Raw genomic sequence first — 25,694 nt, 5'->3', positions numbered from 1 at the left:
TACCCATTGAATCATGTCCGGGAGGTCAAACATGACTGAGGACGGCAACAGGAAGTCGAAAGAGTTTCTGTGAATGGATGACATCTGTTCCATTGCTCATGAAGGTTGGCCGTTGATATCCAGGTTCGATATGGCTTGCTCTGCAGTCTTTCCCACCTCCACCTCTTCCTTCCCCTTGCCTTCGATTGATCCATCTGGTTTGGCGCTGATATTTGCGGCACCAGGGTATCTCGTGCCCTTGTCCTTGGGTTGCTTCTTCTTTTTCACAGGCTCAGGAGGGGGATAGGCTTTCTTTTCAATTTCTTGCCATTCTGTGGACGCCTGGAATTCGGCTTGGATGGGAGCGAGTAACTCTACAAGAGCCGCAGTAGCGCCAGCCTTGAGTAGCTGTGGAGTGAGCTTGTCGGCTCGATAGTCGTCCTTCAAGGCCTCAATATCATGATAAACCAACGGCTCTCCTTCCCCTTCCCTCCTCTCGCACACGAACGTGCCTTTGCCCTCTGGATCCCGCAGAGAGCTAATGGGCAGCAACACATACTCGACAAAGGATATTATGCCGTTTCCTTCAACTTCTCCTGCAGCTGCATAGGCTTTGCGAAGCTTCTTTTTGACAACCTCTGCTGTGTCGAGAATGTCAATTTTTGAGTCAGGGTCTGATGCAGACATCTTGCCTCCAGCCAAACCGGGTACCATGGGGTTCATCAAGTGTGCACGTTCTTTGTACCCAATCTTAGGAAGAGCTTCTTGTGCCAGAGCAAAGATTTTCCGTTGATCAACTCCACCAAATTGTGCATCGACACCTAAATGCTGCTCATCCAGTGCTTGCATCAAGGGATAGATCAGTCCAGATAACGTGGCGTTCTCAACCTGTTTGACCACCTCAGCACCGGCCTTCTTAGCATCGTGTTCGGTGACCACGGAACTCAGTCGAAAGACATCCATAGTATAATCTGCACTTAATTGGTAGGATGACCCGAGAACGAACTCCAGTTTCTCCAAGCTCACGCCCACAGCCTTGAGGAGGGATTGAATAATGTATTTGTAGTATTCCGCCCGGAATTTGACCAGTTCAATTGGCGCTTTCAAGTTGTCGAGAAACCCGTGAATGTCCGCAAGGAGAATCTTGACCCGGCAGCCTGCTCGAAGGAAATGTGCAATTTTCATCATTGGCACAAAGTAGCCGCAGTGTGGTCTTCCAGTCGTGGCTGTGCCCCAGTAGATTATCAACGGTCTCTGCTCTTTCAGAATGACATTTTCGAGGATATCTTCATGTAGCACCTCCTGCAATTGGTCTTTGATCAAGGCGAGCTTTTCTTGCGGCGACAACTCTTTGCTCGCCATGGTGGGCAGGGTGAGATTAGGACGGCAGTACGCTGGAGAGGGACTAGCGCAGGAGGATACTACAGTGCCCGTGGAACACTGCCCTCAAGAGTAGATGTGCGGTAGCGGTGGTAACTAAGAACAAGCGTCGAAAATGTGTCTCGAGTTCAAAGTCGGCGGCCTTTGCAGAGTGGTGACTGCGACAATGAGTCAATAGGTGGGGGGCGGCGTGAGCGGGCAATTTTCAGACATGCCCGCAATTGAACCGAACTGCGGGCGCGGAAGTTTCTTGGCAGGCACGATTTCTCCCCAGCCAATCAGACGCGTCTCTGGGCCTAAACAAACATTGCGCATCGTACTGCCATGCAGCACTACCTTAGATCAATCTGTGAGAAAATTCCATTGTAGCTTCAGGTCGAGGATCGTGCATACTATCAGCTGCCCCCATTTTGGCATACCAACCTCTAGGTCCTTCGCATCCCCGCTGAATCGCTGTCGTCTTACCGCCAGACACCCATCTCGCAGTCTGAGGGCGACCCCTTAACGCCATTTTATTGCCACCTTCCGATTGCCGAGCTTCTGCTCTCCTGGCAGCAGGTAGATGAAGCAATAGCGGCGGCTGAGACAAGATTGAGACAAGATGGAGAACTATCAGAAGATTGAAAAGGTCGGCGAAGGTGAGAGCAGATTCTACCAGAGGCACCAATTACTATACCTGGCTGACAGTTTGGCTACCAGGCACATATGGCGTTGTGTACAAGGCTCGAGACCTCTCCAATGGCGGCAGAATCGTTGCCCTCAAGAAGATCCGTCTGGAGGCTGAAGACGAAGGTGTCCCCAGCACTGCCATCCGCGAAATTTCTCTGTTGAAAGAAATGAACGACCCCAACATTGTGCGTTTACTGAATATCGTTCACGCCGACGGCCACAAGCTCTACCTAGTCTGCGAGTTCCTTGACCTGGATTTGAAAAAGTACATGGAGGCATTGCCAGTATCAGAGGGTGGACGAGGCAAGGCCTTGCCAGAAGGCTCCAACTTGGACATGCAGAGACTCGGGTTGGGCAAGGATATGGTCAAGAAGTTCATGGCACAACTGGTTGAAGGCGTCCGATACTGTCACAGCCATCGTGTCTTGCACCGAGACCTTAAACCTCAAAACCTTTTGATCGACCGCGAGGGCAATCTCAAGCTGGCTGATTTCGGTCTTGCAAGAGCCTTTGGTGTGCCCCTGAGAACATACACTCATGAAGTCGGTCAATTCGTACCACCTGTCTACTGCGGCGACTGACTAAATTCCCAGGTTGTGACACTATGGTATCGCGCCCCAGAGATTCTTCTCGGTGGACGACAATACTCCACTGGTGTAGATATGTGGTCTGTCGGCGCTATCTTCGCTGAAATGTGTACCCGCAAGCCTCTATTCCCCGGCGACTCTGAAATCGATGAAATCTTCAAAATCTTCAAGTGAGCTTCCCTCCGCACAACGCTCCTCGACATCGTGTTTCTGCTAACACAAAATAGACTGCTCGGCACCCCGGACGAAACCACTTGGCCCGGTGTCACATCTTTCCCCGACTTCAAAACTTCCTTTCCCAAGTGGCGCCGAGAACCGACCTCTAAATTCGTCCCTAACCTGGAGCCTGCCGGTCTTGAATTGCTAGATGCGATGCTCGAGTACGACCCTGCACATCGTATTTCGGCCAAGGCGGCATGTAATCATCCATACTTTGCGGCCGGCTCGGCTGCCTACTCCCAGCGCGGGCCCGGCGTGACCAGAACGAATGGATATCATTGATACCATGACTTTGAAGAGTGGACGACGCATCTGAGGAATGTGGAATGTGGAATGCTGAATGAGTTCAAGGAGGGGACCGTCCACGTCAGTTTACTGGTCAAAAAGTGCCTGTTTACCAGCGGACTATGATATTTGTTACCGAGTTGTGCATTAGGAGCCAGCGGCGCGGGAATGGAGTGAGATAAGGCGCCAGGCTGGATGGGTGGGCATGCTGTGCTGTGCTGTACCGTGCTGTGCTGGGCCATGCTGGGATGGGATGGGCTGGGCTGGGCTGGGCTGGGCTAGCAAGCTGTTTTATGGATATGGGCATCGGGGTTGGGTGTAATGAATTTATGCATGTCTTGGGCTAGAAACAACGAGCGTGACGGGTTTGAGTATTACATTGCCTTTTCTTCCTCACTCCCTCTCTCTCTCCCCATCTCCTTGTATGCCATTGTCTTGTAGGCTAGTAGTCACTGAATTGTCGCCACCTATAGCCTTAGCAGGGTTCTGCTCTGAAAGCGGCCGTACACCGTACATGCAGTGTACATACGTAGCACATACATAACACCTAGACAACGATGTACACGTTACGGTACGTACAGGGTATATTGAAAGTATACACCGGGGGGCTGAGGGAAAAAAAAAGGTCGAGAAGAGAGGCCCCAATCAAGCGCGAGTGAGGTTGCAATACGCATGATACAAATGCATCAGATCAAATGAAATGAAATGAAATTAGATGAATAAATATAACTTATATTCTCTCATCAGCAACATGAGCAAACATCGTCCGTCGTCGTAGTCATCGTCGTCGTCGTCGTCGTCGACATATCCCTTCCAATGTCTTGCTTATATATATATCTTTTTTGATATTTTTCGGGGCTGGGTATCTGGGTATCTGAGTATCTGGTATCTGGTATCTGGTATCCGTTCTCTGCTCTGAGACGTATCCAACGCGCCACACTTTACATGCCACACGCCACACACCAGTGCCCCTCCCTCACGAGCCTAGTTCATGGGTATATATATCTCTCTCTCTCACTCACTCAAGCGTGGTCCTTCTCTTCCAACGTGTCCTGCGTGGACGGCCCACTCACGCTGGCGATGCTCTTCCTCTTGCCGACGTACGAGCTGGCCTGCAACATGTTGAGCTTGTCTTCTTCGCTATCGAGTTTCTTGAAGTTGAGCCAGAACAGGATGCCGCCGATGCCGGCCAGGACGGCGACGACGCCGTAGTTCCACACGAGGAGTGGGTCGGCAGACAGGGCGACGAGGCCTTGGGCGATGGCGCTGGAGAAGGCGTTCATCAGGAGGTTGATGGCCATGACGAAGCTGCGCATGTTGTACGGCGCCTTGGTGAAGGCGTACTCGAGCGATGTGATGCTGGCCATGATCTCGGAGAAGCCGATCAGCACGTACGGCACCGTCTGCACCCACACGTTGATGGGCGCCGGGCCGGAGCAGTCTGGGTCGGAGGCGTGGTGTCCGCACGGCGACATGCGGTAGATGTACACTTGGATGACGCAGGCGGAAACCATGGCAAGACTGGCGAGCGCGAAGCCGAACGCGATACGCTTGATCGGGGTGAAGTTGATGCGTGCTTTGCGGAGGGCCGGGTAGACGATGAAATCCATCAAAGGGATGAAGATGATGATGGAGATGGGGTTGAGATTTTGGATGATGCTGGTAAATGGTTAGCCCGAGTGAACGGTATACATAAATAGCAGAGGCCTCTGCAGGTCCTTAGGGAGAGACTTACTCGTTGGGGACGCCATTGAGTTCCATAACACTAGAATGTGTGTAAGTCCAAAGTCAATCGCTGTACTTTACAGGAGTGGCACTTACGCAGCTTGAGAGGTGAGATTGCCTGTCATCTGGCCATACGCAAGCCAGTAAAGAGGCAGGTACAAAAAGACGGCACACGCCTTGAGACCACGGCGGATTTCTTCAACCCAGGCGTCGTCGAACGTCATCCATGCGGGTCGTTCAGCGGCGGGGATGTTTGAAGGCTTGACGCGCTCCCAGAAATCCGGAGCCGACAGGTTCTTGTACGCGGTGACGGGGTTGATGCTCCATCGACCCTTGGATGCATAGATCCACAGGTGCCAGAACTTTGCCACCACCGAGCCGGTGGGGGGAGTCAAGACGTATCGTTTGCGGCAGACCATGAGCACGACGGGAGCAAACAAGAACAAACATGTGGGGAGCATGTAGGCGAGCCAGAAACCGACATATTTCTCGCAGTAAACCATGCCCTTGAGTGGTCGTTAGCATCGGATAGACCTGACTGGAAACACAACTGAACGTTTCTAAGGACTTACGATTTGTCCGACCAGTGAACCAATGTTGATGCAGAGATAGAAGTATAGGAATATTCGAGACGTCGTCACGGTGGGATCGACAATGACACGTTCTCCGGAGGCGAGCACTTTGATCCTCTTCTTGGTCTCGGTTTGTTGTTCGGCCAACAGTGGAGCGATGTTGGACTTGAAGCCACCAGTTCCAACACCCAGAATGATGAGACCAATGGTGAAAGCGGCAAGCGCAGAGCTGCCATGGGAAATGACGCTGGGAGCTGCCGAAGCTGTCAAGATGACGTGGCCTATAATTGCGCAGACAATGGCGCCATGGATGGTTTTGTAGCGACCCCAGTGAGCATCGGCGATGTATCTGCACGTCGTTTGTCAACACCGCACGACAAGAACGCAATTTTGTAGCAATCAATGGTATTTCATCCCAAAGGGTACTCACGCGCCCAGCAACGGCATCACATATGCCCAAAATTGGTTAAAGGTTACGAGGCCCGTCGAGGCTCGCTGGCCCATTCCCAGCGCACCAGACTGGCCAGAATGACCGGCGCCGGTCGTTGACCCTTCAGGGAGAGGTTGCTGAATAAAATTGACGACTGAATTTGAGTCAGAGACGTTCTCATGGTCGAGGAGCCAGTGATGGCGACTTACAGACGACAGTCGTGCCATAGTAGGAGAATCGCTCGCACAACTCGACAAAGGCGACAGTGAACGCGGGCCAAGGGATCTTCCCTGAGACTCGCCGAAGAGTGTGAAGGTCGGCCTCTGTCACTTCGTCGTCATCTGAAGAGTGAGTGTCCTGAAAAGAGGTCACGTCGATGGAACCACGACCTAGGCGCTTCTCCGTCGCTGTGCCGGCCAGGGCAGCCCCATCTACCTGAGCCTGGGCAATGATGGGGGCCTCGTTGGATGCGATTGCGCTCATACTGGCAAGTAGTTATTGATATTGATGGGAGCAAGAGTATTCTCTGCGCAGGGGTTGCAGTGAAGCATAGGGTCGTCACTGCACCGATATATATCTCGATCCCATGATCCCATTTCGCCATCGAAAGCACTCACTTGCACATCAGTAGAGCATAGGTCCGGAGCAAGCGGCCAAATGAGGAAGGTGTCGTTGATTGTTATCAATGAGGCCCAGCGTGGCACAATAGTGATGCATCCCAAGGCCTTGGCGACATGGATCAATTTTCTTGAGCGCAGCCGAGTCAAGCTGGAAGGATCAGTGGGAGGATTGTCATTGTCACGCGGGCTTATTTGACAAGTTGACAACGATTGGTGCAAGGGCCAAGCTTGCGGACCAAGGTGCCCATGCCTGAGCTTGAAGGCCCTTAAACAGTTGTTTTTCCTGTCGTTCCACCTTATCATAGGATGATCCTGATAGTGGCTGTAAGACCTACCGAGTACCACCACAAGATCGCTTGTTTGCCGGACGGAATATGGTGTCATACCGAGCGGGCATGGTGCTGAAATAGCTTGGCCCAGACCTTCTTTGCACATCCATCTCGATGAGAGAGGCGTTGACAGGGGAAGGTGGTGGTAGTGCGGACAGGCCGATGGCGTCAAAAGAAAAAGGAGAGGCGATATCAGCGACAACAGCACCAATGGTTTCGCCACTTGGCTGGGATGCTGGGGGGGTGCTGGGTGGCTAGAGAAAAAAGCAGCTTCTATGGCTTCGATGGCTTCTATTGCTTCCTTTGACTCCAGATCTTCCGCTGCCAAGGCGCAGATCGGCCCATTCCGGGGTCTTGGCTCGGCTGGTTAATTAGAGAGCAAGTCACCCAAGTGTAACGTTGGCTGATTGAGGAGTCGTATTGGCTTGACTAGGTCCGTGCAAACCACCGATTGAGAAGCCGTAAGGGAAAGAAATACTACCTAATTCCCGGTGAGCTTGATGGACTTATTCCTTGAACAGGACCATGTACATCCGCTTCCCCACGGTTACGAACGGCGGCAAAGAACCAAAAGGACAAAGTGGACCGAGATAAGGTAGTCTTGGACTTACTGGTAGGAACAGATCTTCCACATTGGCTGTTCTTAAAGTTCTGGCCTTCGGGGAAGCTGGTCTAGAGCAACTCATCTCTGTACCTCGGTCGCTGCCGAACTCGCCCCTGTACAACTCTTGATCCGGTTGGCTATCAATTATTGGATAGCTCGCTATCCTCCTCGACGACCTGATTTGCCAGCTCTCTGCAAAATGGCACCGCCGAAATTTCATTCGTCGCTGGTGAGGTCGCTCCATGCCGCTGCAGTCGGACGTGCGTCGCTTGCCCTTGAGGGTCCTTGCAACACTACAATTCTAATTGTCATGTCTGGCTTGACCGTCGCCGTCCACGCCTTAGGGGAAATAACACAATTATCAGGGCCGATGAACTGGCATCGACCTTTCACCATGTTACGTGATAATGCGTCTTGGGCCCCAAACCTTCGGATGATCGAAGCCTCCATACCCTTGCACAAGTCAGCATTTCACAAGATTTGCCAGTAGAAAGTGACTTACACCAAAGGTATAACATCGCTCCCACTCGAGTTCGTGTTCTTGCCCATCCTCGGTGATCAGGTGGATGGAAGCTCTCGGCTTCTTGGGAGGGGGAATCACTTTTCGTATATCCGGTTGTTCGCTCGTAGTCGGTCCTCCTGGGATCTGTTGATCTTCAATCTGCGTTGTACCATCTAGGCCTGCCTTCTTTGCTCCTCGTTTTAGACGTTCCAGGAGGCTGAGTGGCTTCCAACCCTGCTTCATTGCTTCCTCTCCACTCTGATTCCTCGGATCAATTATCTTCACAGCGTACGTGGTTTCAGTTTCAGCTGCTTCCCCTTCATTTGGGGTCCTCCAATCAACTGTCGCCCCAGCGTGTAGACGTTTCAGAAGGGAGGATGGCTCAGAACCAAGTGCCTCCGAACTAAGTACCTCGTGAACGTGCTTTCGTAGGTTTTCGTCGTGGTGGTGTACGGACCTCGACCAAAACTCTTCGGTAGAATCTATAGAGTCTCTCCGTAGCAAATCTTCATCATCGACCTGACCAGAGGATCTGCTATTGGCCATGCCTGGACGCGCCTGCTGATCGTCATCATCTTCGTCATCATCTTCATCCTCAACCTGCATGGTACGTGGCAGTGCGAACAGAGCCAGTTCCTCCAGGTGCTCGGCGACATGGCGTTCGTATGCTTTGGAAGGAATATCGCTTTTGTGGCACAACTGGCAGAAACCCACCGCTAATGATGAGGGGCTGGCTGGATCATGGCCATGTGTCTGTAGATGCAAGGACCAGTTCCGTTGGCTGTTATACATCTGATTCGGTGTTGTGCAGTCAGGGAAAATGCAGACATATGGCATCAGGTCCCGGAAGACGTGGCGTGCCCAAGACTTTCTGCTCGTTATCGTCGTGATGAAGAAGCAATATGGACATTCAAACGGCTCGTCGCTACCATATCCGACAGGCGGCGGAGGGACCTGTATATTCTTCTTTCCCGCCAGAAACGATGCAGCATATGATGTCGTGGACTCACCACTTACAGAAGTAGCCTCGAGCCTCGCAACGGCACCTGTCTCCTCGTATTCAGTGGCCAAAGTCCCCGACATAACGGTGGACACCCCGTCATGATCTTCCACATGAGCGTGGCTGATACCTTTTCCCAGTTTGGCCCTGTGCCGCTCCAGCGCCTTGAGATGTCGGCGTCTGTTCGAAATGGCTGTCCCGAGTCTGTCTATCACTCTGGGGTCGGCATCACGAAACTTTTCCTGGACATGATTCCGGTCAAATCTTTCGTATCCGACCGCGTCGTCTTTTCGGTATCGGAGAAACTGGTCTCGCTGCGATGGCTGTCGCACAAGGATGGACAATCGGTAGAGGTTTGTGATGACTTGTACCAGGTCGTCGAATATCTCTGCAACCTCTGCCTTTCCTTCATCGTCTTCAGTTCCTTCTTCTGTGGCAGACTGTTTCTCATTGACCTCCACTAGAACTTCCTCCAAATCTTGTAGCGTCATCTTCAGGCTCTGTAGTAAGTTGATAATCTGTGATTTGACATGCGAGGCGTTTCTGAGTCGGTAATCTAGAGAGGACTGGTCTTTCTTATGAGCACCAATGTTTGCAGCCCATATTCTAAGTCTTCCAAGCTCGTCATTCCAGATATGTTTTGGTATGCCAGACGGGCCGAAGAGTTCGTCTCTTGCCAAAAGGGCGTTGAATATCTTTAGGCATTCCAGCAACTCTGCCGATATAGAATTCGCGTCCATCGTGTCTCAGACTATCCCGTCGATCTAGTTTGACCCAATTAGCATCAAGCTCAATTGGCTTTGTACCACATCGACCGCAACAACTCAATTACCGTCGACCCCATGATTGGAGAAATATTGGTGACCAACTCGAGGACAAAATATAGGATGCAGAGCGTATCTAGGATGAGAGGAGGCTTCGGATGTGAGGGGCGAAGGAGGCCTAGGAGGCTGAAACCGGAGGCGAGAACCTGGAACATCTCTCATAATCACCTAAAGTTTTAGCAAGGCCTGATCAGCGGTTAGAACGCGATTCTGCATCACCTGTGAGAGATGATTACTGGCGTGACTGGCTAGAAGGTTGTGGTAGTGGGGGTTTCGGCCCGCGGCTGGTGGCGGTGTTGCGGGGAGTTTCTTCTGGCCCCCAAATGCAGGCGACTTACACGTTACTTACCTCTTGATGTCTGTGCCTCATGGTGGTCATGTTATCCTCCTTCCAGAAAACCTCTTTTTGGCTCTTTTTTCTCATGTACGGCAATGTCAGGCCTCGAGATTGCTGGTCTTGTACTTGGGGCACTGCCCATTGTTGTTAGCCTCATCGGCGAGTATCGAGAAGGCGTCGACACCATCATGTCCATAATATCAACCCGCCGATATCGAAGAGAAGTTAGACGATATCAAGATGGTCTCAGCACAGAGGGCACCATATTTCAGAATACCTTGGAAAGAGTACTTGTCCAGATAGTGCACGACGAGGAAGACATAGCGACCTTGCTGCAGGATCCGGACAGTGCGCTCTGGAGACGCAGCGAGTACAACGCAGAGCTTCAGAGAATGATGAAGAATAGCTACGGGGCGTATATGGCGACAATGACCGAGCTCGCCTACCTCCTCAACAGGCTGAAGAAGAAGCTGACTACCAGCTCAACCCCTTCGAGCACGATGAGCAATTTTAAGAGGTTCAATGACATCTTCTCCAAGGGAGTGTATGAAGCTCTTCTCAGCAAGATCAGAACCGCAAACCAGACTCTCTCCACCATCACCGAACAAGTTCATGAACTGACCGAGACTCGAAAAACCCGTTGGCAGAGCCGAGGGTTATTGCAAGACTATGCTAGGATCAGACGGCATGCTCGCAGCGTATACGACACCTTTGTTTGTGGCAATTGCTGGAATTGTCCCTGTAGAGCAAGACACATTCTAAAGCTGCGTCTGGAAAACCCGCCACACAAACGCAACCCTGGAGAATCAAAAGGCGCGCGGACGAGATCCAAGTTTGTCGTTCATCGATTCTCGTACCCTGAAGGTAGCGAGGTCGAAGTCTTGACAGCAGGCGAAGAAGTCGAGATTGAAGCAGCCGACCTGCAAGACGATGCTGACTGCGCGGCACCCCAAATATCTGTGCAGACACAAATTTCGGGAACTTCAAAGAGCCATGATTCCAAAGGCGTCCATTTCAGTATTGTCAAGTCAACCCTGGAAACCATCCCGCGGCCGAAAGAGGGTGATCCCAGTCAACAGCTTCGTGATATCTGCAATGCCCTCCAACTCTGTTCACAAGAGGCGAGGCGTGAACATCTTGGGTTCCTCATCGATGAGCCCAATAGGCGGCGACACGATATTTATATCATTAGGAAACTCCCAACGGATCAATCCACTCGGTCCATCAAAAACATTCTCGCGGACCGTTCTTTATCTCCGCAGCTGGGTGGCATTCCACTGTCGCCCATCAGTCAACGCAATAGACGGTATCTCGCAGCCATTTTAGCCTCGGGCGTTTTCCAGCTCTACGGCAGTTGGCTGAAACCGCAATGGGGGCTTGAAGATATCCTGCTGCACTCACAAGCAGACTATTATTCGAGCAATATGATCAGTCTTCCCTATCTTTCTCAGGCTCTCGTTCAGGCCGCATTGAGAGCCGAGACCAAGACGCCGGGTAAAAGCACCAGTTCGGCGCTTATCAGAAGCAATATTCTTTTCCCACTTGGTCTGGCCCTGGTTGAGCTTTCCCTTGGACAGCCTCTTGAAGCTCTGTACGAGCCCGAAGACCACGATCCCATCGAGGCCGTAGCTAACCTCAAAACTGCGCTTCGGGTCTTGAAGTTTGTGCTGGATAGAAGTGGAGATCGATATTGTGAGGTCGTGAAAATGTGTCTTCTCTGGTCTGGCCCTGATGGAGATCAACTTGACAACCAAGCGTTGCAAAGTGCCATCTTTGAAAAGGTAGTGATGCCGCTACAGGACGACCTTGAAGATTTTGACGGAAACTCGTTGATTCATTGATGGGGCTTGATACTAGCATTGAGCATGTGTTCACCTCTGGCGTTTATGTGAATGTCCGACTACCTCCATCACTCCGCCCCTTTTTCTTGCTCCACTATCTCGCCACGTGCAGCACATGCCCATCACGTGGCGAATAACTATACGGTGGCACAAGCGGATATACAGTGCAACGGCTAATCCGCTTGGCGACCTTACGGTGCGTTATACGACGTGTGGAATGCAGATGCAGACATTCACAGTCGTCGTTGCCCCAGAATTACAACACGGCTGTTTGTCTCTCTCAAAACCAAGACACGGTCTTTGAATTATCACTCTCTTACGCACCAAGTCTCTATCTTTCACTACTGACCTGTTTGAGACACGCTGCAAAGCTGCGTGCACAAGGCTCCAACGCCGTCAAATCCTCTGCAAAACTCTTTCCGCATCCTACATCCATTCCTAGTCCAACATTCATCTCTTTCTCGGTCCGCTTCTGCGCAGCCCACCCTACCCCTCGTTGTGTTCCGTCTCAGCTCGGTGAACTCGTCTACGGATTCTGAGCATCCTGCTTCACGAACACCATCGGACAGCCTGACCTCCTCCTTGTGCAAACTCCGGCGCATTCTTTGACCTTCCTTTCTCCGCTCCATCCACGTCGGGCAAATATTGGATCTCCCCAAAGCAACCAACCGATGAGACAGTAAAGAGCCTGCGCCAATACATACCGGCTGGTGGAAGGGTTTGGCCAGGCTGGCGCAAGCCAGGAGAGCATTGTAGCTTGGTGGTGTGGCTACCGTCTTCTCTCCGCGCTCTACGAGACCTGCATCCCCGCCCAGGATCGTGTCAAGTGTCTGCCTATGCATAGTACGGTCCCTACTGTTCGGCTTCCTACTGAGCTTATGCCTTTGGGGGTTTGATTGAGCTTGTTTGCTATGGACGCCCGCGAGTTCGCCACGAGAGACGAATTGTGGCGCATTCAAGAGACGCTGAACGATCTCTCTGCAACCCAAGCTGCCCACTCTGATCGCATCATGCGTTTGGAGCAGAAGATTCCCGATGGCAGCAGACCTCGAAGTCTGTGGGGCGCGAGCTCTCCCTTTCCTCTCGGTTCACATCATGGTAAGCCGAGACCCGCGAGAAAACCTCTCGTACTAATGCTCGTCCTTAGAATCGACCCTCAACCCCGCTGCTGAAGCCTTTCGAAATTTTGATGCCGATCCTATGATCAGCTCCTTGACCTTGGACCCAACCGACGACTCCCGCAGAGTGGCTGCGTCAAGAGCCAACTCGGTACGGTTTGACGAGAGTGCCAACAACCACTATGGCTCCTCGAGACAGTCGATGGAATTACCCGCACGTACAGGCAGTGGACTTGGTGGCCATGCACTGTCGGAAAGATCTCTTTCACATCGGTCGGATGGGAGGCCTGCACCTACTGGCTTCGGTCGGACGAACAGCTTTGGTCTTGAACAGAGCCGCCTGCTTGGTTCAATTCACAACTCGCCCCGAGTTTCAGGCAATCCTCCACCAGGCCTTTTTATCTTAGGACCATGCCCAGCCATCATCCGTTGCTGGCTAACACAATCCTTTTCCAACAGCTCATTGCTCTACGCCGCCATGTGCACAGGGTCGACGATTTCATCTGTCAGCTATTCATTGTTATGCAAGCTTGAACTGACAGAGTCTATCTTTGGGGAGGGGGGATCTCGCTCTATCCGACTTCCCGTGTATCTGACCGAAGCCAAGATCCACAGCCCTGCCGCCGTCAGATCAGCCAGTCCTGTGCCACCCGTCCCTACTCTAATGGTCAAGTTTGTGGTCGACGAACAGACGGTGACCGATCCAACGATCCAGATCATTCTAGGTAGTGATGTTCTGAGATCACATAACGCCGACATTTTGTTCTCCCAGGATAAGGTGATGATTTTTGACGAGGAACGAAATCAGGTCTCGATTCCCTTCTGCAGACCGGAAGACGATGCCTGTTTCAAGGATCTGTGCACAATCTCTCGACGTCGATCGTCGTCAATAGGGGAAGCTCTGCCACCTCCAGCGTCACCAGTCGGCGTCATTGGTCAACCAGAAAGACTCAACACGGCGCAGAATACAGCGTCGCCCACAGCAGCTCAGTCCAGTAGCTTGCCATCGGCCAACCCGTCCGAACCGGGAGATGTGCGCAGAGCAGATCCGCACCTGGATCAATTGACACGACGCAGCCTAGATATGACTCATCCAAGGCCTGCCGACGACAGCAAGTCCACTACCGGGAGCGAGAAGTCATTCACCGCACCAATGTCGAAATCTGGTCCCGGGGTATGGTCCAACTCGTGGCGTTCTGGATCGTCTAGCACCGCGAACGATGCGAGCTCCAAGACCTCGTCCAGTTATGCCCGACCTCACACGCAGCGACCCATGAAGATTTTGCGACCCACCAAGACAATGGCCAATGCGACGAGAATCACCTCGGGCTCGGCAACCAGCACGAATGGCGGCGAAGTTGCTCAGGCAACGCTGAATGACACTGGAAAGGCTGCAGCTCAAGCAGATTCAGGCGGAGAATCAAAAGGAACCCCATCAACCACGACAACACGGACCAACCCAATTGGCTCTGGTACTGCATTCGGTTGGTTGAATTCGGGGCCACAACGTAGAACAACAGCGAACAGTTGAGTTGAGGATCAACAGAAGACTTCTCACCTTGACCCAGGATTAACGATGTTCAACTGAGAAGGCCATGAAGCCCGGTTTGACGCCATGATGATGATGGTGATGGAGGACCAGGAGCTGGGATGCAGCTGGGATGGAGCTAGGATGGAGCTGGTGGGTTTCAAAAACGGGCTTCACTTGACGTCGACGTGTATTCTAAGCCATGGTCTGCAGAGCCTTGTCGCCTCGAGTGGTGTGAGAGGTAAGACCTGCAGAGCAGATAGATTCCAGAAGAGCCTCGCACGAGGCCAATCTTGCAAAAGGCAAAAGTAATGCAGATATTGATAGGATACAGCATGCATAAGGCTGTGTCCAGTGTGCGTGCAGTGCCTCCGGTGCATGGAGTGTCTCCCCCACACGCCGTGACGCCGTAATACCGTGGGAATTTGATTTGCCGCTCCAACTTGTCCCGTTTGCCCGATTTTCACCGACACCATGGACCACCTTGAACACACTTGTATTTGATTATTGAAATAGTCGCAACGACATAGCATAGCCCATACCATAACGGTATCTATTACGACCGAGTCCCTGTCTGTCCAAGAGATCCTCATTCTCCACGCTTGCTGCGATTCCATAATTTCGACGTTTCCTTTTGTCGCCACCACCACCACCACGACCACCACGACGAGAGGCCAAGGTCGCTCTGAGCTTTTTTTTTTCTCTCTGCGGATCTTCATCGAGGCCATCGAGCGGCTCAAATCAAGCCACCTGGGAGATATTTATCTCCCCACAGGCCCTAGAGTGAGAAGGTTAGGAAGAAAGATGTCGGTCAACAGTAAACGAATTGGTCAGTTTTTCTGTCTGCGTGTCTGCTTCTTCTGTGTTCCCCTCCACCATTTCGTCGCAGTTTATCGCCTGGATTTGGAGCACGTCTACTCTGCGGACAGACAGCTGGCGTTGATATTTTAGCTGATATTGATGTTGATGATGACGATGTATCCATGAGGGGCACGAGCGGGACGACTGAATTTGGTTGATTGAGTCGAGTGAACGAATGATGAACCTACCCATTGCATTTTATGGCTTCGCTGGTACTCTTTGCTGACATGCAATTGCCTACGGGGCAAATTTATAGTGAATCCGGTTTTGTTGTACGTTTCTTCATCTTTTCCGGTCCAGTCCAGTCCAGTTTAGTCAACTCGGCATATGCATGCATGTGCATACATATACCCATGAGACCTACCGGCACCGATATCTAGATGTCTATGTCGATATCAGGAGGATCCAAATACTTCCCCTAATCATCCTTCTTCGAGGCTCATTCTGTTGAGTCCAATGGTGCCCATAACATCGAGCTCATCACATTGATGCCTAAGAATGTTGGATTTTCTCGCTGACCTTTGCATACAGTATCTGCGACATTCAGGAGAAATTCCGCAATGCCATCTGGGAATTCCCCAAAGTGTATGTCTCTGAAACCCCTCCCCCCCCCCTCCTTATACATTCGTGTGTTACCCCTTTGGGTGTTCGTTACTCACACTGATACGCGACATGGATAACAGGGTAGCCACGAGTCAGAAGCTGGTTAAAGCAGGTAAGGAAAAGATCAAGACATTTCATCCACCACCGGGTTCCCCGGCCGGGGGGTGTCTTTAGCAAAGCTAATCTGTCTCAACAGCCAAAATCCTCAACATCCCCGTCTTCGTCACGACGCAAAACGCCTCGCGCCTGGGCGCCACCGTCCCGGAACTCACCTCACTCATTCCCGAGACCACGCCCGAGGCGATCGACAAGACGGCGTTTTCGATGCTCGTCCCCGCGCTGCAGACGCACCTGCAATCCCTGACCTCTTCGCCCAGCGACAAGCTCTCCGTGCTGATCGTCGGCATCGAGACGCACATCTGCGTCACGCAGACGACCCTCGACCTCCTCGCCGCGGGCCACAAGGTCTACGTCATCGCCGATGGCGTCTCGTCGTGCAACGCCGGCGAGAGACCCGTCGCCCTGCACCGGCTAGCGCGCGAGGGTGCCGTCGTCACCACGAGCGAGAGCCTGCTGTTCGAGTTGCTCGGTGACGCCAAGGACGACAAGTTCAAGGCTGTTAGTGGGTTGGTCAAGGAGACAAAGGAGGAGACGCGCCAGGCTGTCGAAACGTTTTGTCGCTTGTAGCTAGCTCACCAAGTAGCTTGCGGCGAAGCTGTGTAGCTGAGTAGCTGGGCAGCTGGACAGCTAGCTAAGTGAGTATACAAGTGCGTGAAGTACATAGGTACATAAGTACTGTACATGAACATGGACGAAGAAGTGAAGGAGACGAGAGACATTCGCTGGGCAGAGGGTGACAGTATATATAGGACGCCCAAAAAGGGGGGTGACTACCAAAATCACCCCAAAAAAAAAACAAAAAAAAAAAAGATAAATCCCTCCTCCCAGCTCCTTCCAGCACAGCAATATGGCTCTGGCACGTTCTGGTACTGCCACATCAGCTGCAACACGCTAGTGATTATGTTACGGACCATGCTTTCTGCTTTCATTTCCTCAGGTGGTAACTCGGGAAGAGAAACACCCCCAGATACTCACTCACTAACCCGCGCATGAATCTCTTCTGTCAGGACACCGCTCTACCAGACTTGGCTTGATTTGATCCAAGACGAAGTGTGATTTCTCAGCAACAACAAAATAACCGAGTAGTTGTAGTATGAATTGAAAGATTGTCCATTTTTATACCTTCGCACGTTTTCCGCTAAACACGAAGATATCCACAGTCACGAAAAGTCATAATCCATGACCTATAGCCCATAACACAAAGCCCACAAATGTAAGGAGGTCAATTCAATACCACCGCCCACAGCCGACCGCCGACCGCGCACTTCGTATCCTTTTCAACGTGATCCATCATAACAAGAGAGAGAGAGAGAGAGTGGGAGGGATATGAGATAAACAGATATTAAGTGTTTTCCAACCACCTCAAAGCTGCGTCTGCTGCAGACTACCGAGTTTCGACACGCTACCGCCGCAGGTAATGCGACACGGCGGCAGGTACCACGACAATTGCAACGATCAGCACGATATTTCTGCAGGGATGGGGTCAGATACTTCCTGGGTACATATATATCGATGACCGTAAAGGGCTCAACTTACCTCGTATTGAAGAAACTCGAAATAGATGATTCCTTGCCACTAGAGGCTGGCCTGACAGGTTGTTTCTCGTTAGGGACGACAGGAGGCGGGGATACGGTCCCATTTGTAGCGATCGAGTATGGCGGTGGAGCGAAATCTGGGATGGAATCTTTCCTCACGCCGTGATTAACGTCTTGTACCTGCTTGGCATCGATGGCTCCGGCATCTTCTCCGCTGTTCGTGGCATGATCTCTCGAATTTTGAGACTCTTTCGGATTCTCAACAGCTTCCGGCGCGGATGCCAGGCCGTTCTCGTTTTGACGATCATGCTCATATTCGATAATCTGAGCGTCCTTTGTGTTGAGAATTGTGGCGACGGGCTTGGAGATGTGTTCAATGGGTCCCGGAACTTGTGCCTCGACGGAAACGACGTTGTTGACGTTTCCTTGGTCGTCGTTTGCTGGAAAACTCAAGTCATCGTCAGCATTACATCGCTTGATAATACTCGTAGAGGAGAGTGAAGCGAGACCAGTGCGTACCTGTTGGGCTCGATTCATCCAGGACCCACCAATCACCTGGACCCAGCCTGAATTTGTATTGGTAATCGCCGGGCTCGAGGTCAGCCTTGTAGGAGAAGACGTTTTGGGGAGAGCCGTCTGATTCGGTCACTTCGAAGCTCATCTCGATCGGCGACCAGCCCGTGAACGCGCCGGCGACGTACACGGGCGGTTGGAGGTTCTCCTGTTTGAAAGTGATTGTGGTTGACACCATTGCGAAGAGTTGAAGCGAATGATGTAGTTCGTGTGCAGGGGGATTCGCGAAAAGTGCCGTTCTGTTTGGACAGGTGTAGTTGACAAGCAATGAATGGAGAGTAACAGAGCCTGGAGAGGTCAGGTGTCTGGGTTTCACTGAATCGAAGGGATTATAATCAGCGAGAGCTCGAAGATGCTAAGAATGTGGCCGCAAATCATCAACAAGGGGTTTGTTTGCCATGCTTCCAAGACGACAAAGGCAAAGACTCTTTCAATAGAGAGCACATGAAGGGAATTCTGGCCAGGACACTTGCACTGAGATAGTCCTGGGGCTCGTGGTGGTTCCTTTCTGGGTATAGCAAGCAATACTTCTTGATATCCCACCAACCCTGCAGGATAAAGATCGGTTCCCGTTGTTGTAGCTGCAGCTAGAATTTCATTGACCAGTTATTCATGGACATCGCTGCTGCAATCGGTTGACTGATGAAAACACAGAAAGTTGCAAGAATCCAAACCCTCCATTGAGAAGACGTCACCATCGAAGAGATAGCCAGAGATAACGAAATTCCGGAAAGCCAAGTAAACTATCTATACGTACATACCTCGTGGATGAATGTCAATGACGAATACCTGTCAGATCCAGGTTTACGGGTTCAAGTATCGTTTGCGCCACCCAGTCAATTGAATCCCAAATTCACGGAGTTACCACAGAAAGTATAGAAACCCTGAAATCCGAGAAATGGGAACGGGATCAAGACAGAGTTATCGCAGAGTCAGGAGATTGTCAGCTCTCAAGGGTGTATACGAGCGGCAATACCCGGTTGATCCCTCACAAAATCCTCCGATGCTTTTGTGTTTTTTCTCGGACCGAGATTTGAGTGCATGCGAAGGCGCGTGGGTGAGATTAGATCGGTGGATGAAACGGGGATGGATGGAATGTATAGATTCAGGGCCAGCTGAAGAATGCCTCCAGAGAAACACAAGGTTGGGAACATTTTATGAAAAGGGTGGTAGGCGGTCAATGTGATCATGATCATGACCTTGACCTTGTTTGACCTTGGAAATAGAATCAAGGCGTCACATAATCCCACCTGTCATACCACACACAGCCCCCAGTTTTCCGGGGAGCTTTTAGCTGCCCACGATCCTGAGGCCCAGAGAGTTCGCCAGTTTCTTGCACGCCGAGTGGGACAGGACGCATCAGAGGCGTCAATGGCATGATGTGATGCAGAAGAGGAGCATTAACTTTTGAGGACCGGAGAACACACATGCTTGGTGCCCGCAAAGGTTGGTGTGTGCCACACAATGCAAGCAATCTGGATCTCGCCAGGGTGGCGGACATGTGTGTCGATTGGCGCGGGCAAAGAGACGCACATGTCAAAGCGTGGAATGTTGAAATGTGCATTGTGCATTTGATGATAATTCCGGGATTTTGTTGGGATGTTCGAAAGCTGGGCCTTGTTCTCCCCCTCCTACAGCCTGCGCCCCTCGTCCATTGACCATTGACATCACATCACACACAACCTCAGCCACAGGTGGCGTTGTGGTAGCCGATGAGAGAAATCCCAGACTCAAAACTCTTGAGGTTGTTGAACCCTAGGGCCGATTTCTCGAAGAAAGATGTGTTGGGTGATCTGCCCCTGTATCGACCTCGACGGCCTTCTCTTGCGGCCGAGTGAGCGGCATGAATGGCGTCTCTGGGCTTCGTAACATGGAGGGACCTGTGGAATTTCACCTTCACCGAGAGAGGAAATTGGAGTAGAGGAGAAGAGACGACATCACACAGGAACAAGGGACCAGACAAGCGTGGACGACCCTTTATTAAGTTCTTCTCCCTGGACTGGAGGGCGAAACCATGGCGCAGGAGGAACATGTGAAATTTTGATGGTTACACACACGTCAAGATATGAAGAAGCATGTGCCATTCGCTCAGCCGAGTTTTGGACGTCGCAGCTATCTGTGCAAGTTTCTAATACCCCCCTCCATCCTCTGAACCGATTCTCTGATCTTGGGGCAGTAATGCCTCCTGAGCAACTCTGCCTCCCAAACACCACTACCAGTCCCCAACGCATTTGTGCCTTCCACGCTCTCGCTGTCTCCCCTATATACCCCATCTCCTTTCCTTTCGTCGCTATACCACAAGGCTTCAATCTTGCGGCCGTGTTTGTCTGCGATCTTGGCCATCAAACCTAAAACTGCCATCGCGGATTTCTCAGGCAGTTGAAGGGAGACGGTCAGGAGACGTTTGAAGAACGATAGTACCGTCTGCGTGGGTGGTGGGGACGAAGGCGTTAGCAGGATAGACGTCAACACGCGCGTGAGCAGGAGAATGGGCGTGGAGATGTTGATTCTATTTTTCTCTGCTGATGCTGCTGATTTCGACGAGTGCGGATCGGGGAGACGCAGCGATTTTGGTCCAAGTTCAATGTCCGCTTCCAGCGAAAGCGGGTACAGTGAGCGGTAGGTATGCGCTGTGAAGAAACTTAGGTCGAGATGTAAGTTCGAGGCGGCCTTGGAAACCTCCTGGCCGGAGAGCAGCGTGAATGCAGTTTGTGTCGCAAGAAGGCCCTCGCGTTTCCTGTTGCGGATCGCCTCGCGGTCCAGGTTTGTCGGTGTCCTCTCTGCTTCGACTCCGTCCATATCCAATTCGCCCCTCACAGCCTCGTCAGCTGCGCTCACAATCTCCTTCAGTGCTTCCAAGAGATCTCCAAACAAATCCTGATTGATCAGATGTGCGTATTTGGCCAGTCCTTCCAATACGGCACCCATGAGCTCGGGTACCCTCGCCTTCAAGATTCGGAAATATGTGACAAACACCATTTTTAGCGTCTCGGACTGAATCTTCTCGCGTTCTTCGTGGTTTACCAGCGCAGAGGCTTCGGCCATATCTTTCTCGACTTCACGGCGCTGTTTGAGCAATTTTCGTTCGCGTTTGGTCATATGCTGCGAGGTCTGTTGCTTCACCTTGCGTCCGTGCAGCTTTGACGGTAGTTCTGGCCGATCCGATTTGTCGTTTGAGCCAGGTGGTGGCAGCTCTGAGAGGAGACGCAAATGGAAGAAGGTATTCAGCACTTCTTCCCTTACTCGGTAGTCCTTGGCTTTCATCATCTTAGAGAGCAGGTTGACGGCTTCGAGGGACAGTGCGCCGTCTTCATCGTGGGAGAAGAACTCTTCAAATGTCTCTACGCATTTGATAAAGTCGGGTGACGATTCCCGACTGGCGACCTCGTGGACGAGAATACCCAGTATCTCGGTCCGGAAATTGAAGTGTGGTACGGAGAGGAGTAGAGTGCATGCGCAGTTGATCGCTACACTCCGCAAGGACTGTATCTCTGCATCACCCTTACGGGCCTTTGCAAGACTGCCCAGTTGCTTAACGTATGCTTGATACCCAGTCACGAGAGCGTGTTCGTATTGTCTGGTTCGTCGCACGTCCTTGGAGATTTTATTCCCCAGTTCTTCGTCCTTATAAGACCGTATCCGGTAGCCTGGGATTACGTCCTTGTAGACCGCTGTTTGTGCTGCAAGGACGAGTTTTTGGACCGCAATCGGCGAAGTCGGACTGCAAACCTGTGCCAACTTTTTGAAGGAGCCCGCATGTTCTTCCGGGTCCTCGTTCAGCAGACCAGCAATGCGTGCGATCTCTTCTTTGGCAGCGACAATTTGCTGCTTCAAAGGGACTTGCGGAACGGTAGGCTCTGTCTCAGTGGGAGGAGTGTCGCCCTCCTCGTCTTCCCCGTCTGTGCCAGATCCCAGGAAACTATCCGAGTCGTCCTCATTCTCGATTGGTACCTTCTCTTCTATCCTTTGAAGTCTGCCTTCGGCAGTTTTGATTGGCAGTCGCGTTGATTCTTTGGCCTTTTTCTGCCTCGACTTCTTTTCGTATTCTTGCTCAAGATCCCAATCTGCAGCGCGCACGAAGAGGTCGGAGGCCTTGATAGTCTCGGAGGATTTGCTGTCATCGACGGGAGGAGAGAGGCGTCTCCGCTTCACTGGACGGCCGTGAGGCATTGCTAAACTTTCGAGAGACCTTGTGCTCTCAGCAAATGTTGTATGCAAAGAATCAAATTTCGGTCAACTGCCACCAAAGAAAAAAGTTGACCCGAGGATCTGCCGCTCCGCAAAAAATTATTTCGGCCTCAATTTTGATGTCCGCAGTCTTTGCGCACTCCATATCTTCTGAACGTACTGTTAGAAAAATTTCCGCCTTCTTTGAGGCTAATGAGTCAGGATGAGGCCACTTACCGATGTCGAGACGCAGACTCTCTTCACCAAACTGGCAAACTACACTGGCCGCTCCCTGACCCAACTCATTGCCCCGAGCGACTCCTCTGACAACGACGGTCGCTATGTCTTCCGCCTGCATGAATCGCGCGTCTACTATGTCCGTCTCTCGATCGCAAATCTAGCCACCTCTATTGCTCGTGACAACCTCCTCTCCCTCGGCACCTGCATTGGAAAATTTACCAAGACAGGCAAATTCCGCCTGCACATCACCGCCTTGGATGTTATTGCTCCGCACGCTCGTTACAAGCTATGGATCAAGCCGAATGGTGAAATGCCGTTCTTGTATGGCGGGAATGTTGTAAAAGCGCATGTGGGCCGCTGGAGTGAAGATTGCCCTGAGCATTCGGGCGTCGTTATTCTCGCAATGGACGATACCCCGCTAGGCTTCGGCGTTACTGCAAGGAGCACGGCAGAGGCGAGAAAGCTGGAGCCCACCAGCATTGTCGCGTTCCGGCAGGGTGATGTTGGCGAGTATCTGAGGGAGGAGGATACTTTGTTCACGACTTGAGCGTCGAGCAATAAGATGACGTCTTCATTACAGCATATTGGACAGTGGGGACTCGCCAGGACCGTCAGCAAGCAGAGGGCTATTATTATCCCATACCATCAGCGGAGACATGGCAAGGGACTCGGCTCCTATGCCACCATCCTCGCTTCTGACCTCAGGACAGCCCCGGCATGAAGCGAAAGCAAGTATTGCTGAACGCGGGCAGCTTCGGGCGTGATGCCGTCTGCAAATGCATAATCTTGTCGATCGATGCTCGAGAGGAATGCCCATGTTCGCAGGCGATAGCGGCAGCATGTACGCCGAAGTCTGCATATGTGATGGACCTGGAATTTGGACCTGGGGGGTATTCTGAATGGAAATGTGCCATGGCTGTTGCCGTGAATTGGTCGATTAGGGACAATACCGAGTATGGGAATGAGAAGAGACGGCGTCCAGAGTGTGCAGGGAGCGAGAAACTCGAAGTCCAGCACAAGAAATGGAAAATCTCTATCTACACAGAGCCATTGTATGTTTACCTGGCTCAAGGACTGGGTCTCTCGTGCCTCTTATGGAGTCATCACTCTCCTAGGGGCGAGGATCTGGCCTGCCGCTGCCTTCTCTCCAGTCCCGTGCACAATCAAGAAGACAAGAAGATAAGAAAACAGAGGGCATATACAACACCATCAGACATTTGAGCTGATAGTTGCCAATACATCCCAGACTGAGCTCTGGGAATTATCAATCTTGTCTCACATGTGCATATCATCCACACAGTCATGTTAGTGCCTCGCCTACTCTACGTATTGAACAACGCGATATGTCGCCCCCTCTAATACACAAGCTGGACTAATTTTTGTTCTCTATCATATTTTATCGCCGGCCTTGGAAACTTTTGGGCCGCGAGTGGGCCGGAGCTGGTTCGTCGTCCCTCTAGCTTCGAATGAGCCATGAGTCCGATTCTCACCAGTCCTGTAAGTCACACTATAGAGTAGCGATGCCATGATAAGGTGGAGGGGCTCCGGACGCAATCAATGTCGTTGGATCTGGCGTAGTCTTGAGGGGCGGAGCTTCACAGAGGGAACCTCCCCTCCCTCAAACGGTCACACGAGCAGGCACAGTGGAAGGCTTGGAACGTGAAAGAGACGAAACGCCATTGTTCTGTACATTGGGCAAACCGACCTACCACCACGTCTCGTAAAACAGTGCTGGCTTTGCCTCTGGGAGCTATACCCCATCTTGGTCTTAGTTAATTCAAGTTTCTCTTTTTTTAATGAACCCGCCCTGCAGAACAGGAAGCTTTTTATTTGCCCTTTGAAACCAAGTCCTCGACAGTTTTCCTCGCCTCGTTCGCCTTCTCGTCGGCCCAATCCGTCGCGAATTTCGTGTGCAACCTCGTCTGTCTCCACGCTTCCTTCGCAAACCCACTTATCTGAGCATGGGTCTCGCTGATTGCGGGCACCTTTTTCTCATACTCCCAGATCAAGTCCGAGGTGTTCTGCATCGTCACGGGAATGAGGTACCAGCCCGCTGCAATGCCTACGGCAAGCGGGAATGTGGTCCGCAAGAAAATTCCCCTGTTTCGGCTTACAATGGAGCCTGTAAGTGTGGCGACCAGTACGTAGATAGCTCCAGGAAGGAGTTGTTCTCCGGTTTCGGGAGCCGGGGCCAAGGAAGCAATGGTGTTGCTGAAGTCTGTTTCCTTACGGAAGGCCCATGAGAGGAGTTTGTTGAAGGATGTCTCCGCGGCGAGGGATTGGTCGTACAGAAACAGGCGGGCTTTCTTTACTTGCTCTGCGAGTCGGTCTGTAGGTGTAGGAGAGTGCGGGTTTGGTTTCGAGACGGGAGACGTAGGGGAGGGTTCGGGAGAGGTGGGCGCAACGGGGAAGTCGGAGTATATGGCTTCTTGTCGGGGAGCTATTGTAGCATCAGCAAAGCTATCCAAGCAAGTGCAAACACGTCGTTTGTACCTGGTCTTTTGAGGGAGCTTCCGCATAGACCGTACGGAATGGCGAGGGAAGCACATGGACTTGGGTCGCAGCGGTTGCTCCCAGGGCGAACACTGCGGCATGTCTCGACTAGATGATGATTAGAGAGTTGTTGGAGAGGTCTGATAAGGGGCACTTACAGCTCGCAGGAGCCTTATTCGCGCCATTTTGAGAGTGGTCGTCGAGCAATTGTTCCTGTTGGCGCTGGCCTCGAAAACATGCGAGATTCGACTTTGTATCCGGAGCTTGGGATGCGCATCGGGCGACTGGGCTTGGCGGCAACAAATATGGGCGAAAACTACTCGGAGCTCACGTGCTGCTAGTCTTCGGTGACCTGATCCTTCCACTTGCATTCACTCTCATAACGAATCATGAGGCCTCGTACGCGTGGCATCACTGCCCGTATGAGCTGAACAAGTGCTATCTATTTGCAACAGATACGAAAGAGTAGACTCTGAGGTCGAATTCCTACCGGACCCTGTGCCTCTACTCGCACAAGCCCACACTTCTCGCTTCCACGACACCAATATTTCTT

General features: G+C 51.9%; 11 protein-coding genes across 11 annotated transcripts; 5 read left to right on the top strand and 6 right to left on the bottom strand.

Moving 5' to 3' along the window:
* Nucleotides 1–96: 96 nt before the first annotated feature.
* AYO21_11360 (hypothetical protein) lies at nt 97–1,341 on the bottom strand (the record flags this gene model as incomplete). The annotated part of the gene is made up of 1 exon (XM_022661255.1): nt 97–1,341. One exon carries the CDS (start codon nt 1,339–1,341, stop codon nt 97–99), a length of 1,245 nt encoding a protein of 414 aa, XP_022506446.1.
* Nucleotides 1,342–1,960: 619 nt separating this feature from the next.
* Nucleotides 1,961–3,116, top strand: AYO21_11359 (cyclin-dependent kinase 1; the record flags this gene model as incomplete). The annotated part of the gene is made up of 4 exons (XM_022661254.1): nt 1,961–1,997; nt 2,047–2,570; nt 2,622–2,785; nt 2,843–3,116. 4 exons carry the CDS (start codon nt 1,961–1,963, stop codon nt 3,114–3,116), a joined length of 999 nt encoding a protein of 332 aa, XP_022506445.1.
* Nucleotides 3,117–4,141: 1,025 nt separating this feature from the next.
* On the bottom strand, nt 4,142–6,329 carry AYO21_11358 (hypothetical protein; the record flags this gene model as incomplete). The annotated part of the gene is made up of 6 exons (XM_022661253.1): nt 4,142–4,778; nt 4,855–4,884; nt 4,941–5,350; nt 5,417–5,765; nt 5,847–6,000; nt 6,056–6,329. 6 exons carry the CDS (start codon nt 6,327–6,329, stop codon nt 4,142–4,144), a joined length of 1,854 nt encoding a protein of 617 aa, XP_022506444.1.
* Nucleotides 6,330–7,615: 1,286 nt separating this feature from the next.
* On the bottom strand, nt 7,616–9,641 carry AYO21_11357 (hypothetical protein; the record flags this gene model as incomplete). The annotated part of the gene is made up of 2 exons (XM_022661252.1): nt 7,616–7,852; nt 7,902–9,641. 2 exons carry the CDS (start codon nt 9,639–9,641, stop codon nt 7,616–7,618), a joined length of 1,977 nt encoding a protein of 658 aa, XP_022506443.1.
* A 516-nt stretch (nt 9,642–10,157) lies between these two features.
* Nucleotides 10,158–11,903, top strand: AYO21_11356 (hypothetical protein; the record flags this gene model as incomplete). The annotated part of the gene is made up of 1 exon (XM_022661251.1): nt 10,158–11,903. One exon carries the CDS (start codon nt 10,158–10,160, stop codon nt 11,901–11,903), a length of 1,746 nt encoding a protein of 581 aa, XP_022506442.1.
* A 911-nt stretch (nt 11,904–12,814) lies between these two features.
* On the top strand, nt 12,815–14,552 carry AYO21_11355 (hypothetical protein; the record flags this gene model as incomplete). Its single annotated transcript, XM_022661250.1, has 2 exons — nt 12,815–13,001; nt 13,051–14,552. 2 exons carry the CDS (start codon nt 12,815–12,817, stop codon nt 14,550–14,552), a joined length of 1,689 nt encoding a protein of 562 aa, XP_022506441.1.
* A 1,530-nt stretch (nt 14,553–16,082) lies between these two features.
* AYO21_11354 (hypothetical protein) lies at nt 16,083–16,700 on the top strand (the record flags this gene model as incomplete). Its single annotated transcript, XM_022661249.1, has 2 exons — nt 16,083–16,125; nt 16,210–16,700. 2 exons carry the CDS (start codon nt 16,083–16,085, stop codon nt 16,698–16,700), a joined length of 534 nt encoding a protein of 177 aa, XP_022506440.1.
* An 835-nt stretch (nt 16,701–17,535) lies between these two features.
* On the bottom strand, nt 17,536–18,419 carry AYO21_11353 (hypothetical protein; the record flags this gene model as incomplete). Its single annotated transcript, XM_022661248.1, has 3 exons — nt 17,536–17,602; nt 17,670–18,108; nt 18,188–18,419. 3 exons carry the CDS (start codon nt 18,417–18,419, stop codon nt 17,536–17,538), a joined length of 738 nt encoding a protein of 245 aa, XP_022506439.1.
* A 1,934-nt stretch (nt 18,420–20,353) lies between these two features.
* Nucleotides 20,354–22,411, bottom strand: AYO21_11352 (hypothetical protein; the record flags this gene model as incomplete). Its single annotated transcript, XM_022661247.1, has 1 exon — nt 20,354–22,411. The coding sequence occupies one exon, from the start codon at nt 22,409–22,411 to the stop codon at nt 20,354–20,356; it is 2,058 nt and encodes a 685-aa protein (XP_022506438.1).
* A 220-nt stretch (nt 22,412–22,631) lies between these two features.
* On the top strand, nt 22,632–23,195 carry AYO21_11351 (hypothetical protein; the record flags this gene model as incomplete). The annotated part of the gene is made up of 1 exon (XM_022661246.1): nt 22,632–23,195. One exon carries the CDS (start codon nt 22,632–22,634, stop codon nt 23,193–23,195), a length of 564 nt encoding a protein of 187 aa, XP_022506437.1.
* A 1,279-nt stretch (nt 23,196–24,474) lies between these two features.
* Nucleotides 24,475–25,326, bottom strand: AYO21_11350 (hypothetical protein; the record flags this gene model as incomplete). Its single annotated transcript, XM_022661245.1, has 3 exons — nt 24,475–25,088; nt 25,177–25,249; nt 25,300–25,326. 3 exons carry the CDS (start codon nt 25,324–25,326, stop codon nt 24,475–24,477), a joined length of 714 nt encoding a protein of 237 aa, XP_022506436.1.
* Between the last annotated feature and the right edge of the window lie 368 nt (nt 25,327–25,694).

This window comes from Fonsecaea monophora, assembly GCF_001642475.1.
Source record: "Fonsecaea monophora strain CBS 269.37 chromosome Unknown Scaff155, whole genome shotgun sequence".
Taxonomy (NCBI): domain Eukaryota; kingdom Fungi; phylum Ascomycota; class Eurotiomycetes; order Chaetothyriales; family Herpotrichiellaceae; genus Fonsecaea; species Fonsecaea monophora.
The sequence above is the reverse complement of the archived record's forward strand: the minus strand, read 5'-3'. Positions and strand labels throughout refer to the sequence as shown.